The sequence below is a fragment of the Lates calcarifer genome, linkage group LG19 (genome assembly GCF_001640805.2).
Source record: "Lates calcarifer isolate ASB-BC8 linkage group LG19, TLL_Latcal_v3, whole genome shotgun sequence".
Lineage (NCBI taxonomy): Eukaryota > Metazoa > Chordata > Actinopteri > Centropomidae > Lates > Lates calcarifer.
This window is the reverse complement of record NC_066851.1, coordinates 12617877-12640233: the sequence shown is the minus strand read 5'-3', so window position 1 is coordinate 12640233 and position 22357 is coordinate 12617877. Positions and strand designations below refer to the sequence as shown.

Sequence of the window (22357 nt, the reverse complement as noted above, 5' to 3'; positions counted from 1 at the left end):
TATATCATTATAACATTTAAAATATTGTTAAATAAACTTAAGCTCACCAAATAAATACCTGTTTTATCATAAAATTGAAGCAGCATAGGCCTTTTTCACAGTATTTTGACATTAAAGCAGGAAAAGCACAAGCAAAACTGTTGCATTCAGGCTTGTAAATAGAAATTTCCACCAGTAACATGAAAAAAAGGCATCTGTTTTCAAGTTAACACTGTTTCTCCAATATTAATTTCTACTACAGGACACAAATTCTCAAAACATAATTTTAGTGTTTAAAAATAATTTCTCTTTATTTTGCCACATAAATCAGAACTTTAATGTACTGTTATACAAATCTTTCAATAAATTTCCTTCTGACACAAAAATAACCATTATGTTACACAGGCGCACACACACACATACTACATGGACACATGCTCACACACACACACACACACACACACACAAACACACACGCAGGCACACATGCATACATACACACAAAAACAAAATGCGCCATTCGTGATTTGGCACTTTGGACATATGGAGCAGTTTGCATTGATCTGCTGGTTTGGGTGGCCATGCAGTGCAATAATCGCTATGTTTGTAGAATGACATCCCTTTCCCTTAGGTGGGCCACACTTGCCTACACACAGGGCCCAGGCTACAAATATAGTTTACTTGAGACCACATCAACATGTACGTACGGAACACAATGAATACTGGTACACACACAGTTATGGCAGGAATATGCAATGTTAGAAAGTCTTAAACAGAAATGAAAGAGGTCCATACTTCAAAGCTCACCTCTGCTGCTTTGTTATTATTTTACATAACACAAATGCACCAAACTAACTCGATTTACTGACATTTTTTTAAGAAAAAAAAGCACAACTTCAAAGTGTTTATGATATTGTGGGCTTGAAATCCCAAGACTATTTCCTGCTCTAACAGATACGTAAAAATGTGTCACTTGACTGTTTTAAACAACAGTTAGGTGCTTTTTAGTTTGCCTTCTCCACACCCACGTTTTCTTCACTAAATCCCCAAAAATGTCTCATGATACAGTGAAGTATCATCGCAGGAGAGGCTGTTTGAACTGCTGTGTGTTGTAAAGAGTAAACAGTATGATTTGAAAGGCTTAAGGTGAGCCATGGACCGAAACAACATGAGGAACCAGTGTCTCTTACACAATACAGTAAATGCACCCTGAAACAACCCCTAATCTAACATAAGAGCACACAATATGAAATAAGACCGATTTACCACAACAGCTGGTCTATGTCTTTGAATTTTGTACAATATTATAATGTCACATACATAAATAACCAAATCAGATTTCCTCACAGACAAATGCAAGTTTCACATTTAAATAATTTATAGCCTGAACGCAGTATGTGTTATCATGAACAGTGCATCAATTTGGAAACTTTTCTTTTACATTTAATTGGCTTGTAATAATTATGGCTACAAAACCTTCAGGCGGTTGAAATAGTCCTCAGTGAATGTGGCAATCTGATTAGATTTCTGTTGCATCTGTCAGATTTAGGACGATGAATTAAACTGTACAAGTGCTCAGCAGTGATGTTAATCCACTGTGTTCCACCAATTATACAATTTTATTACTTAGGACTTGCATTTATTAAATAGTTTTGGATACTTGTAGTATTACAGAGGCAAGACATTTGAACATAGAGGAAACCTGTTGTGTGAAAAATATGAACACATAAAAAAAAATTGTAATAATAATCATCACACCCCTGAACCCAGAGTCAGAAATCCTACACACACAAAAAAAGCTAAATCACAACAAGGTAAATAAACTCCCTTTGAAACACACATGTATCTGATGAGTCATGTTTGAAAAAAAAAAGCAGCAGATATGAAAAATATAAAAAGAAATAGAAATCCATTTAGTAACTCAAGTGCTTTTTAGACTTTCCACTGCTGGAGAAGGACGAAATTTGAATTTCACTGTCAATCCATACCAGAAAAAAAAAAACAAATCATTAAGAATGGATTTCAAATAGTGTTGTCACAAACATCTAGATACAAAAACACATACAATGTGAATTCTTCTCGAATAAAGGTTTTAAAAAAGACATAGAAATCAAACAATGTTTTGAGGATCCTAAGGCCTGTTTGAAATTGGCAGCTGATGATAAAGGTTATGTTTCTTTTACATGAACAACATTTTCTGTTTTCACCTAACAGAGGCTTGTATCCAGACAATGACAAAAACCCTCCACATACTGCACCTCTATTCTGTTTGTATAACCCAACACCAAAATGGCGTGGCTGCATTTAGGTTCTTACAGCGTGCCATCATAACTGAGTACATAGAGGGTTTAAGGCAGCTTGGAAGTCTTCATTTCCACTCATGTAATGTAAAGTAACCACTATCACTCATTAGTTTACACCGTGGCCATTGTTACATCCTAGTCTCTTTTCCATGTCAGAAGTGTGATTGCTGTCATCCTTGCTACTGGAAGTTTTTGACAGGACGTTGACGTTGTGTTTTCTGTCTGTTAGGATTCTCAGAGCATCCGATATTTGGTTCTTTGTCGAGTAAACAGACTCGTCGCGCTCCAGCTCTCAGCGGTTTCTAGTTTGTCTCAGTGTTTCTGCTGCTGAAGGGGACCGCGTGTGCGTCACCGTCACGAGCCTCATGTGGCTTTGTCCTTCTGGTTGCAGTTGTTATCTGTGCTGTTGTGCTCTGTCTGGCCGTCCATGTAGGCCGTCCTTCTGTAAGCCGTCCTGCTGCTCTTTGACCTGCCGGCGTCTCGACTTGACGGGGAGAGCCAGTACCACCAGCAGACACAGGAGGTGTAAGCAGAAGTACCAAGACCTGCACGAACAATACAAAGTGAGAATTATCTAACCAAAGCTTATTATAGGTATTAGCAGGAGAATGAAACGAGAAAATCCATAGCAGAACATAAAATTTTTTTAAAAGTCAGTTCTTTGGCAGAGTTGCTCTAGAAATGGCAATTTCAACTGCTGGATATCACTGTATCAGTGTCATATTGACAATATTAGCAAGCTGACACTAGCATTAGCGCTTTGAGGTGGGAGTATTGACCTATCTTATAATATGCATTGCAATTAGCCATAGGTGGCTCAGGAAGTGTCATTTACAGCAGAAAGAAATATAAAAGTTTTAAATTAAGCGAGATAAAATGAACTAAAAAAGCTACTTCTTGTCGTCACATGAATTAGACAAGACCAGTCTATGTCAAACTAAAATAAATATGGAAAAACATTTACCATTACCCAAACTATACAATTATGCTTGTTATGTTACCAATCTAAAAAAAATACATAGCACTGTATTTATATTACAGTTACACCTCCTCCTTCTCCCACCTCCCTGCTTCTTTAATGAGTCTGTTTTATGCTGCCTGTCTAGCTACCACGTGTCGATTTAACAGCAGCCCTCCCCTGAGTGACACTGGCCATTGTCAGCCCTTTATGTCACGGCAGCGGCCGAGCACTGTTGAGCTGCTCATTTTATTTCCTTGTAATCAATCCTCGCCATCCTTCGCGCATTAAGCTGTCTCGTTAACTGTAACAGCCTGTTACAGCCGACAAGAGGGAACCAGGTTAATGAAAAAGAGTTAATTTCTACACTGTAGGCAGTAACTTCATTTACAAGCTGGATATTACAATTATCATACACAACAGTGGTGTGCACAACTCCCTCTTCTAATTACTTCACAGAAAAGCAGAGCCTATGGCTTTCTCTCTTATAGTCTAGGCAAAATGGTTCAAAGCAGCAATGCACAATTCAAACACACATACCTGTAGAATTTGAGCGAGGGTCCCACAGCAAGTAGAACAAATGGCACCACTGTGTAGCTGATGGCGACCTGAGTCCACGCCCATGTGATGACATCATAGACGCACTTGTACGAGTCAGAGACCAGAAAGTACGGTCTGATGTTGTGCCTTACCTGGAAGAGAAGGAAAACATATCCTATGAGTTGGAATGAACAAGAAGCTAAACGTAAACTACAGCCCACTCATTCCACTGCACAATAAACTAAACTTGAGCTAACTGACCTAGTTTCTGAAATCTTTCAAGATGGTGGGCATGCTGCTACTGCCTGGTTCTGCTTATTATCTGCCATCTCTTCCTGTCTTTTTCAGTCTTGTAACTCTTGAGAGAAATCCATCTCTAGACACATCTGAGTGGCGCTGGCCTTTAGTTTTATGGTGTAATTGGGTGTAAGGACTCTTGATGTAGAGGAAGAAAGTCTTTGCATGAGCTCACCTGCACAACAAAATTCACTGCACTGGCATTTCAGTTAATCAAACTGTCCTTCAGGTAGATTATCCTGAATTATAGTGTGTTTCTTCCTGTACAAACACTCCACTGTCTCTCTACATAAATATCCTCTTGGCTCCTTCTTTCACGGGACCGAAAGTGAAGAAGTCTGGTTTAGCAAAGATTAGTGGTAATGGCCTCACACTTAAAATGAGGTAAAAGCGATATTCCACTTTATCATTATCCTCTTACTCTCCATAAAAGGATTTTATTGCATGTTTATTGGTCTGCTAAGTATCTGTGGTGAATCTAAAGAACTCTTAGACTTATGCAGGGCACCGGAAAAACAAATAAATAGATTGTAACGGCAGAATGAACACAGGATTCACTCATCATATTATGATTCCTAAGCTGCGAGAGCTCAATATACCACTCTAGAAATCTTAATTTTATCTATAGTGTTCAATTCGACAAGGAAAGCCCCAAGAATAGGTGCTGTATCGAGAGAAACAGTGTGTGTACTCACTGCACGTGCAGCCATGGTCATGGCAATGCCAGTGAGGAAGGTCAGGTAGTAGCCGGGGTACACCCCATGCCACATGGCCGACAGCAGGAAGGTGGCAGCAGTGGGGTTGATGGGACAGCGCTCATAGCACACCCTGGGGATAGGACAGACGGAGAACACACCCAGTGTTTGGTCAAAACAATTCAAGCAGAAACAAATGAAAAGTTTCACTGCAGACTTCAGCCTGAATTTGAAAAAGTATAAAAAGGGATAATTGTCATCACAGTTAATCACATTATGGACAGTAGTTCAAGTCATAAATGTGTGCTTTTGTACAACAAGGTACAGTATTACAACCTGAATGCTTTTACCTTTTGAGCCAAAGAGCTGTCTGGATATTCCAGTTGTCTAGGAACATCTTGAAGCTGGTGGCAAACTGAAATTAGATCATAAACATCTTTAAAGCTTTAGTTGAAAATGGCCTTTATAAGGATATAATAGATCTCATAAAAAGAGCCTGACCTCAATATCCAGAATTCTGAGGTTTGATATCAGGTCCCACCGCGGGGAGCCATCTTTGTTGTATCCATTGAAGCCAAATCCGGCAGCGTTGTTGATAGCATCAGCTGCAGGAGAGAGGGACAAATGTTTCTGAGTGCTATAACAGCAATGGCGAAGGATGACAACGGCTATGCATCCTTGGAATACATCAGTTTGTGAAGCAATGACAGAAACAGATGGGGATACTGCATCACTTGAGTATTTGTCATTCGGAAAGAATGAAGAGCTGCAGTTTTGCACTCAGCACTAGATGGCACTGTTACTTCAGCAAATGTGTTAAATAAGAGTTTGGACTTCTTTTTTAGGCAGCACACAGGCTACTTTAAAAATAACCAAAATCTCTGAACCCAGAACAGCTCAGTGAGTTCATACCACTCAAAGGAGCAGAGGCATTGAACAAAAACAAAAGCAGTGACACTGCTACATGGAATTCACATCTGTTTAAGTCCTGCTTCATCTCTAAATTCACTGACTTTGTTTGGTGCTGCCAATCTCTTTTATGAGCCTAATTTATTAATTAATTTTGATATGCAAACAATCAAAAAAAAAACTGTATCTTCATATTAAATGAGTGGATGGGAGGAAATGGGTACTGCAGTAATAAAGTCATATCAAAACTCACCAAGTGTCCAGACAAAGTAGTACTTTGGCCTCAGTGCCAGCATGGCAAAGTACAGGTAGACGACCTGAAGATAGAACGGTGTGGAGCTGACAAAGTCATTGTCTATGGAGTGCTCCACGGGGAGCAGCTTGCACAGAGACAGATAGATGGCCAGCGAGATGGCACACGTGCACAGCTTGGAGATGACGTCATTCTGGGCGGAGGAGAGGGGAGAGAGTGGGATACAAAGAATCAGTCCTGTTCAAACCCATTACTCTGCATCATATTCAAAAAAGAGCAAGAACCACATTATGAGACGTGATACTTATACTTTAAAAACACTGTTAAGTCGAGGTTAACTCGAGTCCTTGAGCGTTCTTTCATGTTTTATATTTAGCAACGTCTGACGTTCGACTCTGTTCCTCTCTCCTGTGAGATAAACATACACTCAAATCTTGGAGTGTAATTAAATTATTAATGCATTGTGCAGTAAGAATACAGAAATAACCTTGAGGTTTAGACATGTGGGTCATTAAATGCTCAATAATGTCTCAGTTCTGTTCCTCTAAAGAGAACCAAACACATTATAATTACCCTAGGCTTCCTAAAAACTCCTCTACTCTGTGTCTTTTTCAAACATTACCCAAATATGCACTTAAAAGAGACTTGCATAGTTTAAAAGTCCAATTTTGCAATATGAAAACCACTCATTATTATTTCAAGTGCTCTCTTTGAGAGGTTAAAGCACACTGGAATGTTTCTTTGCCCGAAATAAGACAAACTGTGGGTCTATTTTACCACAGTGTTTGCAGGCTTCACCCGGGGTTTGCACTTCTATTCATGTGTGATATGTCTGTATTTTACCAGATCTTCTTTTCAGCTGAAAGAAATCAAGCTGAGTGGGACTGAAGTGTGTTTTTAACAGCTATACAGAGCCTCCACAGAGGTGCATTGTACCTTGGGCGAGGGTTCACTTTGCTTGTACTTCCCATTCTCCTTGCCATTGGCGTTCTCCTGGTGGTGGCGCGGCTCATAGCATGTGCCTTCGATGAAGGCCATGTAGTCATTGTAGGAGCAGGTGGGCCCCGCCAGGATGCCCATGAAGTTACAGTTGTAGCTCAGGTACTCCAGCAAGCTGGGCATCCGACTGGTGAGCCGCAGGGAGAAACAAGAGTAGATATATTAGAAGAAATATTTTCATAGATTTACTGTTATATTGTTTCACATTCATTACACAGTCTGGTCCAATGATCCTAAACTGAGTAAACCCAGGAATTCATGCCTTAGAGCAGCTGTCTCCTTAAAATACAGTGCAACAGTATACCAGAGAAAATACCACATGTAGGGATGGCTACCTGTCCAATGAGAAACCAGGAGGGAGAGTCTGAATGCTTTTCCTAGATGAGTTTAACCTGAGGCGTGAGGCAACAATCCAACTGCTTGAACAGGGGCTTTTGTTTCGAATGCTGCTTTCCTGTAACTGAGTCCTGAGTTGGCAACTTACTGACCAAAAAATGGTTTGGCACATCATATTTGGAGCCTTATATGTAAACTACATTTACTGTGTCTTATAGATGTCCAGTGTTTTTCTGATATCATGATGGGGTGTAACTGAAGATGATTGTGCGGCATTTAGTTTTTACAATGTTGATGTCAGGACGTCAGGCCTGTTCTCTGTTCTCTTATCTGTTGTCACATATTAACTCCCTGTTGACTTACAGTAGCAGCTCAAATTCTGCTTTTTGCATCCTTCCCACAAATCAGCTGCACTACCAGCTCCAATACTGACGATTAGGAGAAGAAAAAAAAAATCTGCAGTTGTAATGCAGGATAGACGAGAGGGAACGGGCATTCCTGCAATACAGGTCACATGAGAGTAGTAAATGTGTGGTTTCCTAGATACTGGGCACCTAACAACCACTTGACAGCGCCAGAGAGAGAGCCTGAAAGGAGGGGCAGTGGCAGTGATTTAATATGCAAGAGAGCAATGAAGCCTTTATTAAAATAAAAGAGCATAATTTCTTTCAGACTGAGCTGCTGAATGCTACTTCAAAACCACATGAACTCTTTAATTCAGCTCGAATGAATTAACCCATCATCTGAAGCAGTAAAAACATACCTGAGTCACATACCTGATAGCTAGGTATTTCTGACTGGGAGTCAGCTGGCCCTCTCGCTTGGTCAAACCTACAGGCAGACACAAAGAGGCACTTAATTCATGTATATGGACCAAGTAATGACAAGTGCTAACTCTCATAGATTGAGGACCTAGCTGGCATCAGAGCTAGCTTGCAACACACAGGCTCAGGGGTCATGAAGGACATGTGTGAATGGACCTATAATGTAAATAATGCCAGCTTCCTTCTGCTGAGTCAGCAGTAGGCGAGAGGAGAGAGGGGGGGGGGGGGGGAGCAAAGAATGGAGAGAAGAGATGATGCAACAGGGAGAGCAGGCTGGTTGTGTACATAACCTCACAGGAACTCATCATCTAACACAGGTTGTTCCATTGTTCTGGCCGTACATTTGTGTTGGCCCCCATCATAATAAATAATACAATCTTGGCCAAATATTCCCGACACGAGTTAGTGAGAGGGTTTGTAGAGGTTGGCTCTATTCTGTGGGCTAAACGTAGCTGAGTAAATTTGTTTTAATCAGTCTGCTCTTTGTTTATGAAGACCTGCGGTTATGGAACTCGTTAGACTGAGGACTCAGGGCCAGCTCTGGCAACGAGGGGTACATGTAAGGTTGAGCTAAGTTTAGTTCAATTCTGCTTCTCCTCTGGCCACAATTAAACCTCTGATCTCGGTCAAGTGAATGAAAAGATGAGCTGTGAGGCGCTGAGAGCTGGAATATGAGCAGTCTCTTTGAGCACTTTTACTGTATGAAAAACACAGAGCAAAAACAGTGCAGTGTGTACATGTGTTAAAGTATAAACAGAGTGGTATGAGAGGGTAATGGGGATTACAGTCTTAGTTTTTCATTAGAGCCACAGTTGAAAGGAGAAGCAGTGATCTGAACAGAATTTCAAACACTATACTTCTGCACTGCATACACTTGCATGCATCCACCAACACACACTGATATACAAATTGTTATTACACTGCTGATTGTGTTCAGTCTAGACTATCCTGAGGGGCCTGAAGACTCAGAGTGGAAACTAAAAAGCTGTAAGCGACTCTCAACTCCCAGCCTCTCCTCGCTCTTCGATACTTGATCACCCTTGTTTATTTTAACCCTCTGGTGTCAAGTCACCATCTTTATTTATTGCTCATTACCTCGTGTTTGGCGCTTCAATTATGGCAGAAAACTCTCCCATTAGCTTCAAAAAGATGAAGCGGCGTGAAACACAGGTCAGCCAGTGGAAGATAAACTGGAACCCTATGCGCATCAACCAAAGCTGCTCTGCCTTAAAAGTCAGAGGGTGTATAGCACTTTCATGTCGCATGACTAGCCTACTACACATGCCTTGGTTTGGTTTGTGCATTTTGTAATAAATGGTTGAATGATTTCCAATCCATTTTTAACACAGTCTAGGTCAAACTTGGCGTGTGTTCAAAGTCAGCCATTAAACACAGAGAGGGGGGAGGAGGAAGAGGGGGTGAATACTTGGTCATTGCTCCATTACATAACTGTGTTTATGCTCTCTTTCTGGCTCACTAGTCCATTCACTACTCAGAGGACAACTACTGGATCGGAAACGTGGCCATGTGATCCGTTTTTAAACTCCACAGAGAATTGAAGCGGCATTTTCACTTCTGTCATGTCTGCCACCTTTTTTTTCTTTTTTTCTTTTTTTAAACACAGAGGATACACACACACACACACACATTAAATACACACACACTTATCTTACCATCATGTATTTCAAATGCCAAGCTGGTGATCTTCTGTGTTATAACCATCATGGGCCTAATAAAGAGCATTAAAAAACAGAAACAGGCCAAGTTAATATTGTCAATTTTAGACCCATTCCATTCTTTACAACATAAATACTCACACACACACACACACACACACAACCAACTCGTCTCAGCTGTTCTTCACAAGCTGATATTTTCCAGCAAATATTATGATTACATACTTGACCTTTATTCTGGATATTTGTTGTTTTTAGTTTAGTCAGGACTTTTTTAACTTGACTCATTCAGTCAACATTATTGCATTTTGTATGGCAAGGATTCTGAAAACCTTTTGTGGCATCACATAACTAATGGCAATTCATCCAACAACAGTATCAGCTGCAGCTGAATCTTCAAAAAGGGAAGTTTCCTCCAGGATAATTGCAGACCTTTTTTTAACTTCCTGTAGCTTTTTTTTTTTTTTTTTTTGACTCTTCTCTTTTCTTCGGGCCCCACTCCAGTCCTGTGCTACTCAGCCGTCTTCCTCCTGACTTAATGAAACCGCTCTCTATCAAAGCAGGATAGGGATAATGCTGCACAGTGTGCTCTCACGTGCTGCAGCCTGCATATAGATATACAAAACTGTTCTGTTGATGCTTGCATCAGCAAGTCCAAGTTCTTGACTAATTTCATGCATGAAAACTGCTGGTGGCAGCATCAAGCTAAGCTACAGAGTCGAAAACAAGCAACGGGCCACAGATTTTCTTGTCTTTTCATAAAATTTCTTCACAGGGTTTTGAAAAAAATTATCAACTGCCTGGTCCCGTGGAACAAAGCACATCCGACTGTGAGGGTCACACTGGCATTTTGAGAAACACTGTGAATTTGACATTTTCAAGAAAAACTGAGGGACAGCAGGTAGTTGAAAGAGTGAAATCTCTGCCCTCGCAGAGGCAGTATGGGTTTGCATAAGGGTTGCTTAGCAACTAGCCACCCCCACCCTGCTGGGAGTGCAGGCTGTCTGCTTGAATTGTCAGACAGTCTGGAGGAGTGGGAACCAACCACAAGGAACTGTAGTCCCTATCGACGTCCTCCTGCGGACACAGCTGAGCAGTGTGACAAGCTCTCGTTACTGTTCAGCTCAGACTGGTTGAGTCATGTGCAATATTCCACTGACTCTTACTGGTAACTTCTCTTTTTAGCATCATTTATTCTCCATTTGGGATTTAAAAAAAACAAGATCAAGGGAGGCCTTTAGTTTTTAATTAAGGACTAAAAATGATTATAAACAGCTCTGTGTGGTTAGTGTAGCTTACCCTGTAAAATCTGCAGAGTACATGCCATAGTCAAACACGTAGACTCGTGTGATCTGACATAAGATCAGGTAGCCGAGCGTCACAATGAAGCAGTACCTGTGCAGAGAAAGGGAGAAAAAGTAAAGGATATTGAAAATAAATAGCTACAAAATACAAAAAAATGGTTGACACTTATATTATTACATTTTGGTGTATTTGTTCTCTCTAATTTAACCTCCACAGTGATACAGAGCTTTTCATCTTGGCAGACATAATATAAACCTTTAATTTCATAGTTCTGAGGAGAGAGGCTCCTCTTTTTTTTTCAATGCAGTACAAAAGACAGTGCCCAGGGAAACAGGGCAAAGTTGTGGAAACAGGAAGGAGGGGTGGGGGGGGTCAAAACCTGGACAAAAGGGCAGAGGAGGCTCCAATAATGTGCCACTGTCTGTGGCTGGAGACAGAGGACAACGCAACCTTTCAACAGAAGACCAAAGACAGAGCAGCCCTGAAGCCTGCGGTACAAAGCATCTGAGTCAGCCCAAGTCAAAGCTAGCTAGCCAGCTAGCATTCTTCTGCTGCCAACAATAAGAGGATTGTGCTGCTGTGAGAAGGAGTACAGCAAAGCGAGGCTGTGCTGGAGATAAGACATAACGGGACCTCCTGATTCTGAGAGCCAACCGTAACGGCAGTCCAAGATACAACAAATACATCGTCTGATCTTTAATGCCAAGAATTTGAAACAAAAAAGCACAAAAGAGAATAAGCCACTCACATGGCTAGAATATAAAATATTCTCAGACCTTTCAAGAGCTCTCTCAGACTCAGTACTACTGTTACACACAACTATTAATCACAAAACCCTCAGAGAAGGCACTGTGAAGAGAAGATAATCATTACACAGTCCTTTTATGTGCCATGAGATTTCTGTGTTTGTATCCAACCCACTCTTGGCAGGTTTTCTATGGGTAAATAAGTGTACACAACATTCCTCAGCATCCTACATATATGGGAGACAGTGGCTCTTTACAATAGAAACCATATTCCCAGACCAGCACCACAGCAACAGGGTTCATTCAAATGTGCTGATGTGATTCACTGAGTAATACTAGATTAAATATGTGTGAAATTGCAAGTAATTTATTTTTGGGACAGTGCTGGATCTCACTGAGGTTTCTATACTGGACATCCTCAGTGCTATCTAGCTAACATAGTCCTTATAATGGTTCTAGACAGGTAAAATAACATCAGTCTCCAGAAAGAACAGAAGACAGGATTTTTTTGTTTGCCTGTAAACTCACCCTTAATAGATTAGCTGTGGAAGTTTTTATTTAAAAGTTAATTATAGAAGTGAAGTGAACAGATGTTTTAGCCTAAGTGACCTCAGTTGAATCAAACCAACATCTCCATCAACTGTTTAAATGGCACAAGCTTCAATCTTGGTTAAATGGATTCTTAATGGGACATAAAAAAGAATAACTATACTAGACCTGCAAGTTCAAATATGCTCAGTAGTACTTGACCTTATGACATATATTAATATTTATAAGTTTTTCTACTGACATTTTCAGTCCATAGCAACAACCCTATTTCACCAAGCTCAGCTCTCTGTACTGGCAGAACACAGCTGTAGTTATCACTGAGGATATGAGCTATATGTGCTGCAGCAGCTATATTTGCAGCGAGCCCACCACCAGGGATCCAGACTTCATCCTCATCTGATTTGTGTTTGTGTAATTCACAGCTCAGAGGGGGGTGTTTCATTTCCACTCAAGGCATCAGATGGAGCCTGGGACTAAAGTAGGCTGGTCCCCCAGCCCACCCCCACTCCTCTCTTCGCTGCGGGACAGCAGTAGACAGGTCAACATGCAGAGACAAGGCTCCACACAGGAGCCACAGGTATGGATACACACCGCACATGGAGCAATGAAAACAACAAACAGGCTATAAATGAATGTCTGAACACACCAAGATCTCTCTCTAAGGTTGTGTACACATAGTAAAATGCCTCGAGGCACACTTCATGCTTGCTCAAATGCGTTCACAGATCCAGAGGAAATTTCCATCTGTTGAGCATCCAACTGTGAGGCAGTAATTCGCACACTTATCACCGTCAAGTTCACAGTCATGCTCTTGCACCAAAACTCATATGAATTGCAAATAAATAGCATATAGAGAAAATTTCCTCAACTTTATCCTCAACGGAGGCCCTCCTGGGGATAGGTAGATCATCCCAGAGAGCTAAATCTCAGTGTCCCTGCGTTTGAAAGCGTCTGCTTCGCTTTAGTGTTCTTGAGCTTCTAGGTCAGCCAGGGCTGAGATACTGGGTAAATAGCTAGAGGGAGAAAACTCAGCTGTCAGCGTCACCCCTCCTTCCTCCATGTCAAACCCTGTCTGAGAGCCAGCTGCTCGACCCCCACTGCTTCAGGTAATAAACTGACATATGTAGACAATGCTAGCTTAGACAGTGGTTCCCAACCTGTGGGCCAGAGCTCGTAGAGGAGGTCACAAGATACATCGGAGGGGTCGCAAGATGGATAACAGGAAGGGAAGGGAGGAAAAACAAGTTTCTACTTCTATGATTGTGTTTCTTTCCAACCTAATTCTTTACTATTACTAGTAAACACAAGTTGCTAACAAAACACTGCTTTATTTTAAAGGTCACAAGCCAAAAATTTTGAAAGCTAGCGACCTAGAAAAATACTAAACATACCATGCTGTAAAAAAAAAAGTACAGAGTATGACTGTTGAAATACTGTATTGCATCAAGTATCAAGCCCCGTCTGATTTCCACAGTAGTCTGAGATATTATCATTTTGTCATGGTTCTTCTTTAGCACCAAGAGGGCACTTGCATTGCTGTCACAGCCATTCTTCATTGGTTACACCATATCTAACGATTTCACGGTCCTCTGTCTCTCCTTCCCACCAACCAGCAGGCAGTGCTGTGCTCACGCGCAGGGAAAGCGTCTGGAACATTCCCTGGTCTGTCCGGGAATGCTACATCCAACAGGTAAACAGTCAAAATGGGAAGGGGTGGGGTGGGGGGGGGGGAGTGAGAGATCCGGAGCTGCACGAGAGTGAATGGGGTATGAAATATGATGCCACTGCCAATAGACAAAAAGTAGTCTGGTGAGTTTAGATCCACACATTCACAGCAAGCCCCACAGTCCGGGGGGGTCAGGCAAAGAAAAGCTTTTTGCAACTCCATAAAGCTGTCACACTGCACTCACTGTGCATTTTCCCACAAGGGCCGGGTGCCTGAGAGGGAGAACAACAAATAGAGAACATAAGTCCTGCCACAGTGCACTGGTCTTGGGAGTGGTGTGTTGTACATGAAATCTGGTTGCTGTCACTGCAGCAGGAAAGTCTAATAGTGATCATTTGTCCAATTTATCCTGTACATTCAACATTAATCTGACACATTTTGTCTCTCAGCAGTATTATCATTAGCAGTGGTCTATAAATAAATCCTTCAGTGTGCATTGTAATTCTGTGGGAACAAAGAGGCCGACAGAGAGACTGAGATGAGAGATACAGTAACAGTAGAGGAAATTTGGAGGGTATAGGGAAAAAATTGAGAAGGAGGCAAACTGGGAGACAGGGCAACCTTATTATTGGGAGAAGATTAGATAGAATAAGACATGAGTAACAAATGAAGAGTGGAAAGGACATGTAATATTTCTGAGAAGGTAGTGTCTAATGAGGCAAAGTGGGAGTTTCACCAAAGCCTACTTCTGCATATTGGAATATAATCAACTCAAGACCAGTTCAAAGAGCAAAGGGCATGGGTTAGACATTGGGATGACTTCCACACTCAGCTGGCAAAAGATCAGAGGCTAGAGTTAAATCTCAACCTGTTGCTGCGATAATAACTAATTTGTTAAGCAAAAACTAGAGGCAGTGGGTTCAACGCCCTCGGCAAATATGAGCGTGTCAGCACGTCCTGCCCCTGCGGTTCTCATCCTCCTCCTCTCTCTGCCCCTGAGCTGCACCTTCACCCCTCCAGGGGTGGGAGGTGGGCTGGGTGAACTTTATCTCTGACTGTGGTGGAGGTGTGTTGGTTTGGCATGGGTGACACTTTCAGCTTCCTAAAGAGCGACAGCAAGAGAGTGCAGGAAACTGCTTATCTACCCACTTACAAAAGAGAGAGAACACCAGGCTAAAAGCTCACTGATGCAGTTTGTGGAGGGTTAAACGTCTAGGAAATATGTAATGTGACATTTGATGTAAAATGCTGCTGGATGTCAAGATGCCACTGTGGTTCTATCATTGGGTTTTGAGCCCTCTCTTTTGGGAAAAAATGTGATTAATGTTTTCTTAGCATCTATTTTTAAGTGCTCTCACCCAGCGGTAAAAATAACATCAAACACAATGTGTGTATACATGTGTGGGTGCACGTGTGTACATGTATGTGTGTGTGTGTGTGTGTGTGTGTGTGTGTCTGTGTGTGTGTGTGTGTGTGTGTGTGTGTGCGCACACGTGCATGTGTGTGTGTGGCTGTGTTGATGAGCCATGGTCACAGATGGAAGCCCGGGGGCAGAGTCATTGTCATCGTGACCCAGGCTCATGTGCCTCAAAAAACAAAAACACTGACAGATGAAGACGCAAATATGAGACTGAACCACAGTCAACTAATTGGCAGCATTTATATGATCTAATAGGTAATGTAACATTTCTGACAAGATTTGGGGTTTTCCAGCTTTGACAGAAGTCTTTGTCATGCTTCCAGTTCCTTTTTCAGGTTTATCTATGTTGTAAATGATGAGTCTTTTTACGGCTCAGTGTGATTCTGACACTGCTGGGAACCCTGAGGTCACAGTTCAGTTTGGTACATTTTTAAAAATCAAATCCCACAGTTCATTTACACTCCCACTTGAGCTTACTTGTGCATGTTCTCCAGGCCGGCGAAGACCATCACACTGTAGGACAGACCACTCTGGACTAGGAAATGGAGGGAGTACCTGTGAGGAGACAGATAGCATACATAATACATTACTGATGCAAATGAGAATATGAAGGAGCAGGTGGGCATCTATGTGTTTTGCTACAGGACACTTTGGTGAGGCTGATGTTTGGCTGTTCAGGATTCAAATCCAATTCTTTAGGTTTAAGCCCAGAGCCTCTGAATGCTGTCTCAGCTTAGCACTATATTCAAAATGTAACATTTCGCTGACATGGTTCATTCTTGGTTTATTATTTACTTGAAAATGTGTTCTTTATTCTATATTAGACTTTATTTCTTCTCCGTATCACAACCCACATCCTGTTTTGTCATCCCATACTTTCATTAGGAAGAGGAAATTACAGCATTACGAAACCACAGTCACACCATCAGCAATGTGAACCCCCCCCCGCCACGCAGTAACGTGTCATCTCCAGTCACAGGACAGGATGCTGACAATCACCGTCAGACTATGTTCTTAACCAATTCCCATTCCTCCCGGCCAGCAAGATTCCTTATGTCGCGCCATTAAAGTGAATTGCGCACAAACGTGTGTGCATGCCGATCAAACATCCACCTCTCTCCCTTTCCGTGGAGCAGAAATACAGGGCACAAACACACCGTTCAACAGCAGCTAGCAGATGGGTCTTTGAAGGGCACAGTGTGTGATGCTGCCGACGTCAAGCCCTCCAGGAGAGCTGAGATGCCACACTGTGTTAGCAGTGAGTCAACAAAGAGGGCAAGGGCATCAGGGGTTGGCAGAGAACAAGGGGAGGATAGTGGTGGGTGAATTAAATGAACTACCCAGCAAAATAATAATAATAATAATAATAAGTGGGTTAATAATACAGTAATATCTGAGGAAGGGAGAGGGAAGAGATATTTGAAATTCTTACAATAAAGGACATTGTAACCTCTGAACTGTTCACTTGGGTGGTATTAAACAAACAGAACAAAAGCCTACAACAAACTCAGTCCCCTTTTGATGCAGGAAACATTTCAACAGCTCAACAATCTGTGGTTGTTTTCTCCAGTGACATTCAAAAACAAGCTTGTATGTCTGACAGAGAGGGAACACATCCTAAAATAAACCAACACCCTGCAGCATCTGCCAAGCAGATCCCCTACGACCTGTAGCCAGGTGCCCTCTAAGAACAGAGTGAGTGGGAGTGTATGTGTGTGCGTGTACAATAAAAGTTGAAATTATTACGTGTGTGTGTGTGTGTGTGTGTGTGTGTGTGTGTGTGTGTGTGTGTGTGTGTGTGTGTGTGTGTGTGTGCGCACATGTGACTAAAAGAGTTCAGATGAAAGTGTGTGCAGAGGTGCATTCATACATTACACACAAGCAAGCTGCAGAAGATGATTGGGATAAACAGTAAACATGTGCATGGCTCCAAATCACTGTTACCTGACTACACTTGGCAAGTTTATCAATTAATTTCATCTGTCTTTTTGAATCAGTGAGTTCAACTTACAGTACTGCAAATCAGAAATGTAAATGATGTAAATGAGCACTTTTAATCTTGTAATTAGTTTATAATTTAGAGATAAAGTACTTAACATGGAGCACTGAGCCAAGTACAATAAATATCTATTACCTTTGTAAAATATATGCACTTATAGACATATATATGAGCTTATGGTCTTTTAATTACTGTAGCAAATAAAACTCTTTGGCAGGCTTTCACAGAGATAAACTTCAGTTATTGATTGTTTGACCCACTTGGACAAAGAGGCTGTCATGTCTTGGTCAACTGTAAAGGATGAATGGAATTTTCCCAGGCGAAAATTGATCTCCCCATTAAGCTGAGGAGTCTTGAACTGTGTAATTTCATTTTCATCTCACATTTGTTACTCCGAAAATGCTTGTCCTCTTTTTGTTTTGCCTTTGTCTGTACAGAGGAACATTGTCTCCCTTTTCTTTCTGATGCACAGAAATAGAAAGGAGTACCCATTCACAGCTCAGTGATCATTGCTCCTTATTTTCTTTTACACACACTGTATTTTTGCTGCATTGCTGAGATGCAGTGAATATGATCTTTTAATTTCACTCACACACACACACACACACACACACACACACACACACACAATATTTTGTTGGACCGCCTTTAGCTTTGATTACAGTGCTGTGGCATTGTTTTGATAAGCTTCTGCAATGTCACAAGATTTATTTCCGTCGTCCAGTGTTGCATTAATTTTTCACCAAAATCTTCTCCAGCACATCCCAAATATTCTCAATGGGGCTAAGGTCTGGACTCTGTGGTGGCGACTCCATGTGTGAAAATGATGTCTCATGCTCCCGCAACCACTCTTTCACAATTTGAGCCCGATGAATCCTGGCATTGTCATCTTAGAATATGCCTGTGCCATCAGGGAAGAAAAAATCTATTGATGGAATAACCTGGTCATTCAGTATATTCGGGTAATCAGCCGATCTCATTCTTTGGGCACATAATGTTGCTGAACCTAGACCTGACCAACTGGAGCAACCCCAGATCATAGCACTGCCCCATAGGCTTGTGCAGTAAGCACTGGCATGATAGGTGTATCACTTCATCTGCCTCTCTTCTTACCCTGATGAGCCCATCACTCTGGAACAGGGTAAATCTGGACTCATCAGACCACATGACCTTCTTCCATTGCTCCAGAGTCCAATCTTTATGCTCCTAGCAAATTGAAGCCTTTTTTCTGATTAGCCTCACTGATTAGTGTTTTCTTAAGGCTACACAGCTGCTCAGTCCCAATCCCTTGAGTTCCCTTTGCACTGTGCGTATGGAAAAGCTCTTACTTTCACTTTTAAACATAGCCTGAGTTCTACTGTTGTTTTTCTACGATTTGATTTCACCAACATTTAAGTGATCACCGATCACGATCAATCAGGATTTTTTCCGACCACATTTCTTCCTCGAAGAATGGTTCCCGCTATCCTTCCAGTTTTTAATAATGCATTAGACAGTTCTTAACCCAATTTTAGTAGTTTCTGCAGTCTCCTTAGATGTTTTCTCTGCTTGATGCATGCCAATGATTTGACCCTTCTCAAACAGACTAACATCTTTTCAACGACCACAGGATGTATCTTTCAACATGGTTGTTTAAGAAATGAGAAGCTACTCATTGCATCAGTTGGGGTTAAATAACTTGTTGAAAGATAATCGCCCATGCAGTAATTATCCAATAGGAGGCTCTTACCTATTGGCTTAGTTAAATCCAGGTGGCAAGTTTTTTTTTTGTTCAGGCAGTGTATGTTTTACCTCAACTTTATACTATTTTTATTAAGGACTGCACTATTCTGTGTGAATTTAGTCTAAAAGATTATATATTTGCTTTATTCATTACAGATTTCAGCCCATGCTTCACTTTTATATGCCTTTATCTATATATGCTATTTTACTACATGATCTTGTTTTGGTTTCTGGAATGAGTGACACTACACTTGCTCTCCTAGCCACAACAAATGATATCATCTAACCGCAGCGCAGTGTCAGATGCATCGTGTACATGAATCATCTGTCGCCAGGTTATCAAATTAAGCACCTCACCTCACCTCTCATCGCATATTACCTGAGGACCAGGTGACATTTCACCTGGCTAGCATTTTCTCGCTAGCTGGAGGTCTAGCTAATGTTTCCTGTGTTTGATCTCCTGTACACACACAAATGCACAGCGGCACTTTGAGAGGCACTCTGCCAGGGGTACAGTGGGTTGTCTATTACAGAGCAATAGCTTTCTAATTGGATATCAGTTACTACCCGATCGACCCATTTGCTTTGGCAAGGATGAGGAGAATGAGGACAGGGTGAGGGAGGATGAGAAAGGGAAGGGCAGTGGGGGGAGCAGCAGAAGTGAGAGGAGAAAAATAGGATGATGGCAGACGAGTTGCAAACAAGGAGAGGGGTGTAGGATGAGGACAAGAAAACAAAAGCCAGAAAGATCCACCTTAAAAGTTCTTATTAATAATGTTAATTATCCATTTCAGATTGTGTAAGTGGTAACTAATTGTTAAATAATTTACGTAGAAATCTAAAGCAATCTATGAAGTAGTTCATTAAATTCACATTAAATGACAGAATTACCCAAAGTGTTAGTTAATAATTCTTTCTTCATTATTCTGTTTCAATTTTTGAATAAATTATTCAAATTATGGACCATTTAATTTCAAATCATTATAATAAGGAATATAAATGTGGCATTATGAATACAACAATTTATTTTTCATTTGATTAAATATAAATGTTTGCTTCCTTATCATTTACACTTACAGCTCAGCTGCTCAGGTGACATTTAATTCTTTCACAATGTGCACGCAGTGCTCTTTCCAAATCCAAGCTCACTACATGATCTTAGCAGCAGTTTTTACATTTGTAAAGCAGAGTCCACAGATCAAAGGTGTTAGCATGTTGCTAATGCTAGTGCAAGCCGGCGAATCATCAGGGCTGGAGAACACTAACCCACTCTGACAGACCAAATGGAGTGCCAGCGTTACATGCAGATTCATTTAAAAAAATTTCCTAAAGTCTATCTTTCTCTGATTATATGTCAATGACCTTTATGCAGTGTAGTCACAAAACCTGTTGTTGTTTGCCTGAGGGATGTGACTCTGTTTTGCTCAATCAGAGAGACTTTCCATGCTATTAAAGGGCACACATAAAAGTTAAACATGTCTCTGAAATTATGCTGCAACTCAAGATGATTCAAATTATTGATAAATCTGCCCTTTATTTTCTTGATTAGTCATTTACACTAAGAAATGTCAGAGAACAGTTAATAATGGCCATCATAGTTTCCCAGAGTTCAAAGCAGCATCTTCAAATGTCTGATTTTGTCCAACCACCAAAACAGAACCTGAAAATATATAGTTCATAATGATATAATAGAGACAAAAGTGGGAAAATTTCACACTACAGAAATTTAGAGAAGTTTTTGATTGAAAGATTAGTTATAAATGATTGGTAATTGAAATAGCTAACAATTTTCTATCAGTAAACAAAATGATTAATTGACCTAGCTGTAGCTGAAATGCTCAGGTACATTCTCTGGGGTCTTTATGAAGAAGCATTCTGGGAAATGTAGGAAAACAGCTAAAGTACAAATGGCCAGGGGCAGCAGAGGAAACTACATTACATAACTATTCCTTATATCACATAACATTTCATATACGAATAACTGAACCATGACAACAACAATATCCTAGACTATAACAGTCTAACAGCATTTACTGTAGTAAAATGTGAACAACAGAATCAAACTGGGCCACGGCCACAGTGTGCAGGAAAAGGATCTCACCAACATAATATTGTAGGAAGAAATTCTGAGGAAGGAAGGAAGGAACTGTGAAATAGGGCAGTGATGACTATAAAAGAACTGATGGATAAACAGAGTGACTCACCAGCCGAAGCAGAAGAGAGCCAAGTAGAAGCCCAGCAGAGTGGCCACCACATGTCTGATAAAGGGACTGGTCTTACTGGGGTGGAGGTAGAGCCGAAACCACACAGCCATCAGCAGGGCAAACAGCTGACATGCCACAAAGTTAACCTGCACAGAGGAAAACACAGAAAATCATCATTACAGACGTACGAAATCAGGACAAATCCAAAAAGACCGATAGCTGAAGCTGGGCCAGGCTCTGAGATTGGAGTGATATTAAGGCAGATAAATAAATGATGAGAAATAATGAGAGAGAGAACCACAAAGCTGACCTGGTTTACTGTGGAAATTGTAGCAGTACAGAGGAAATTACGGTAAATACCAAATGTCAGCTGCATGAATGTAGCATAAATGTCTCCAAACAGTACAAATACAATATCAGGGAGAATTACTCTGCAAATAGAAATATAAATGACTGCTGCTTCAGAATTCTGTCATTATTAGGGGTTAAAAATCCAAGTCAAACAGAAAGTAAAGCAGTTATCCAGAGGGATACACATTCTGTTTCCCTGCGAACATGTCAAGCATATGTGCGTAAATGGACATGAACCTGAACCTGAATGTGCAACACCACAGCTGTGATCCCTTGAAGCAGAAATGAATTCTATCTTCCAGTAAAGAAAAAGAGAATTTTTCAAAATGTATTACAAGATCATATTTGTATATACATCTCTTATGGTCAAACACATTATGTGTGACACATTATTGTAAAGCTGGGTTACAGCGGGTGTCTGAGACCTTGCTTCATCTGCTAATGTTTCCAAATTGCACAGAAAAGAGGCTTTACTCCAGACAATAGTGAGATTGACTGGATCCATCAAGGAAGGGACGATGGAAACCTCTCTGTTTGATTACTAACACTTTATCTCTACTCATCCTGAAGGAAGGCCGTGTACATTATGTCCTATTGATCTGACTGGCTCATGTTATCCTGTCAAT

The 22357-nt window shown here is 41.0% G+C and overlaps 1 protein-coding gene across 1 annotated transcript in view; it reads right to left on the bottom strand.

Annotated features, from left to right (window-relative positions):
* Positions 1–263: 263 nt before the first annotated feature.
* Positions 264–22357, bottom strand: part of mboat2a (membrane bound O-acyltransferase domain containing 2a) — a 39679-nt gene continuing 17585 nt past the window's right edge. The window contains exons 2-13 of the mRNA XM_018683976.2: positions 21381–21526; positions 15933–16010; positions 11069–11164; positions 9767–9822; positions 8046–8100; positions 6871–7060; positions 5935–6127; positions 5274–5377; positions 5123–5187; positions 4773–4905; positions 3781–3932; positions 264–2827 (exon numbers count right to left, since the gene is read on the bottom strand). Coding sequence (XP_018539492.1) covers positions 2677–2827; positions 3781–3932; positions 4773–4905; positions 5123–5187; positions 5274–5377; positions 5935–6127; positions 6871–7060; positions 8046–8100; positions 9767–9822; positions 11069–11164; positions 15933–16010; positions 21381–21526 — 1419 coding nt within the window. The 3' untranslated portion in view covers positions 264–2676. The remainder of the gene's footprint in view (positions 2828–3780; positions 3933–4772; positions 4906–5122; positions 5188–5273; positions 5378–5934; positions 6128–6870; positions 7061–8045; positions 8101–9766; positions 9823–11068; positions 11165–15932; positions 16011–21380; positions 21527–22357) is intronic.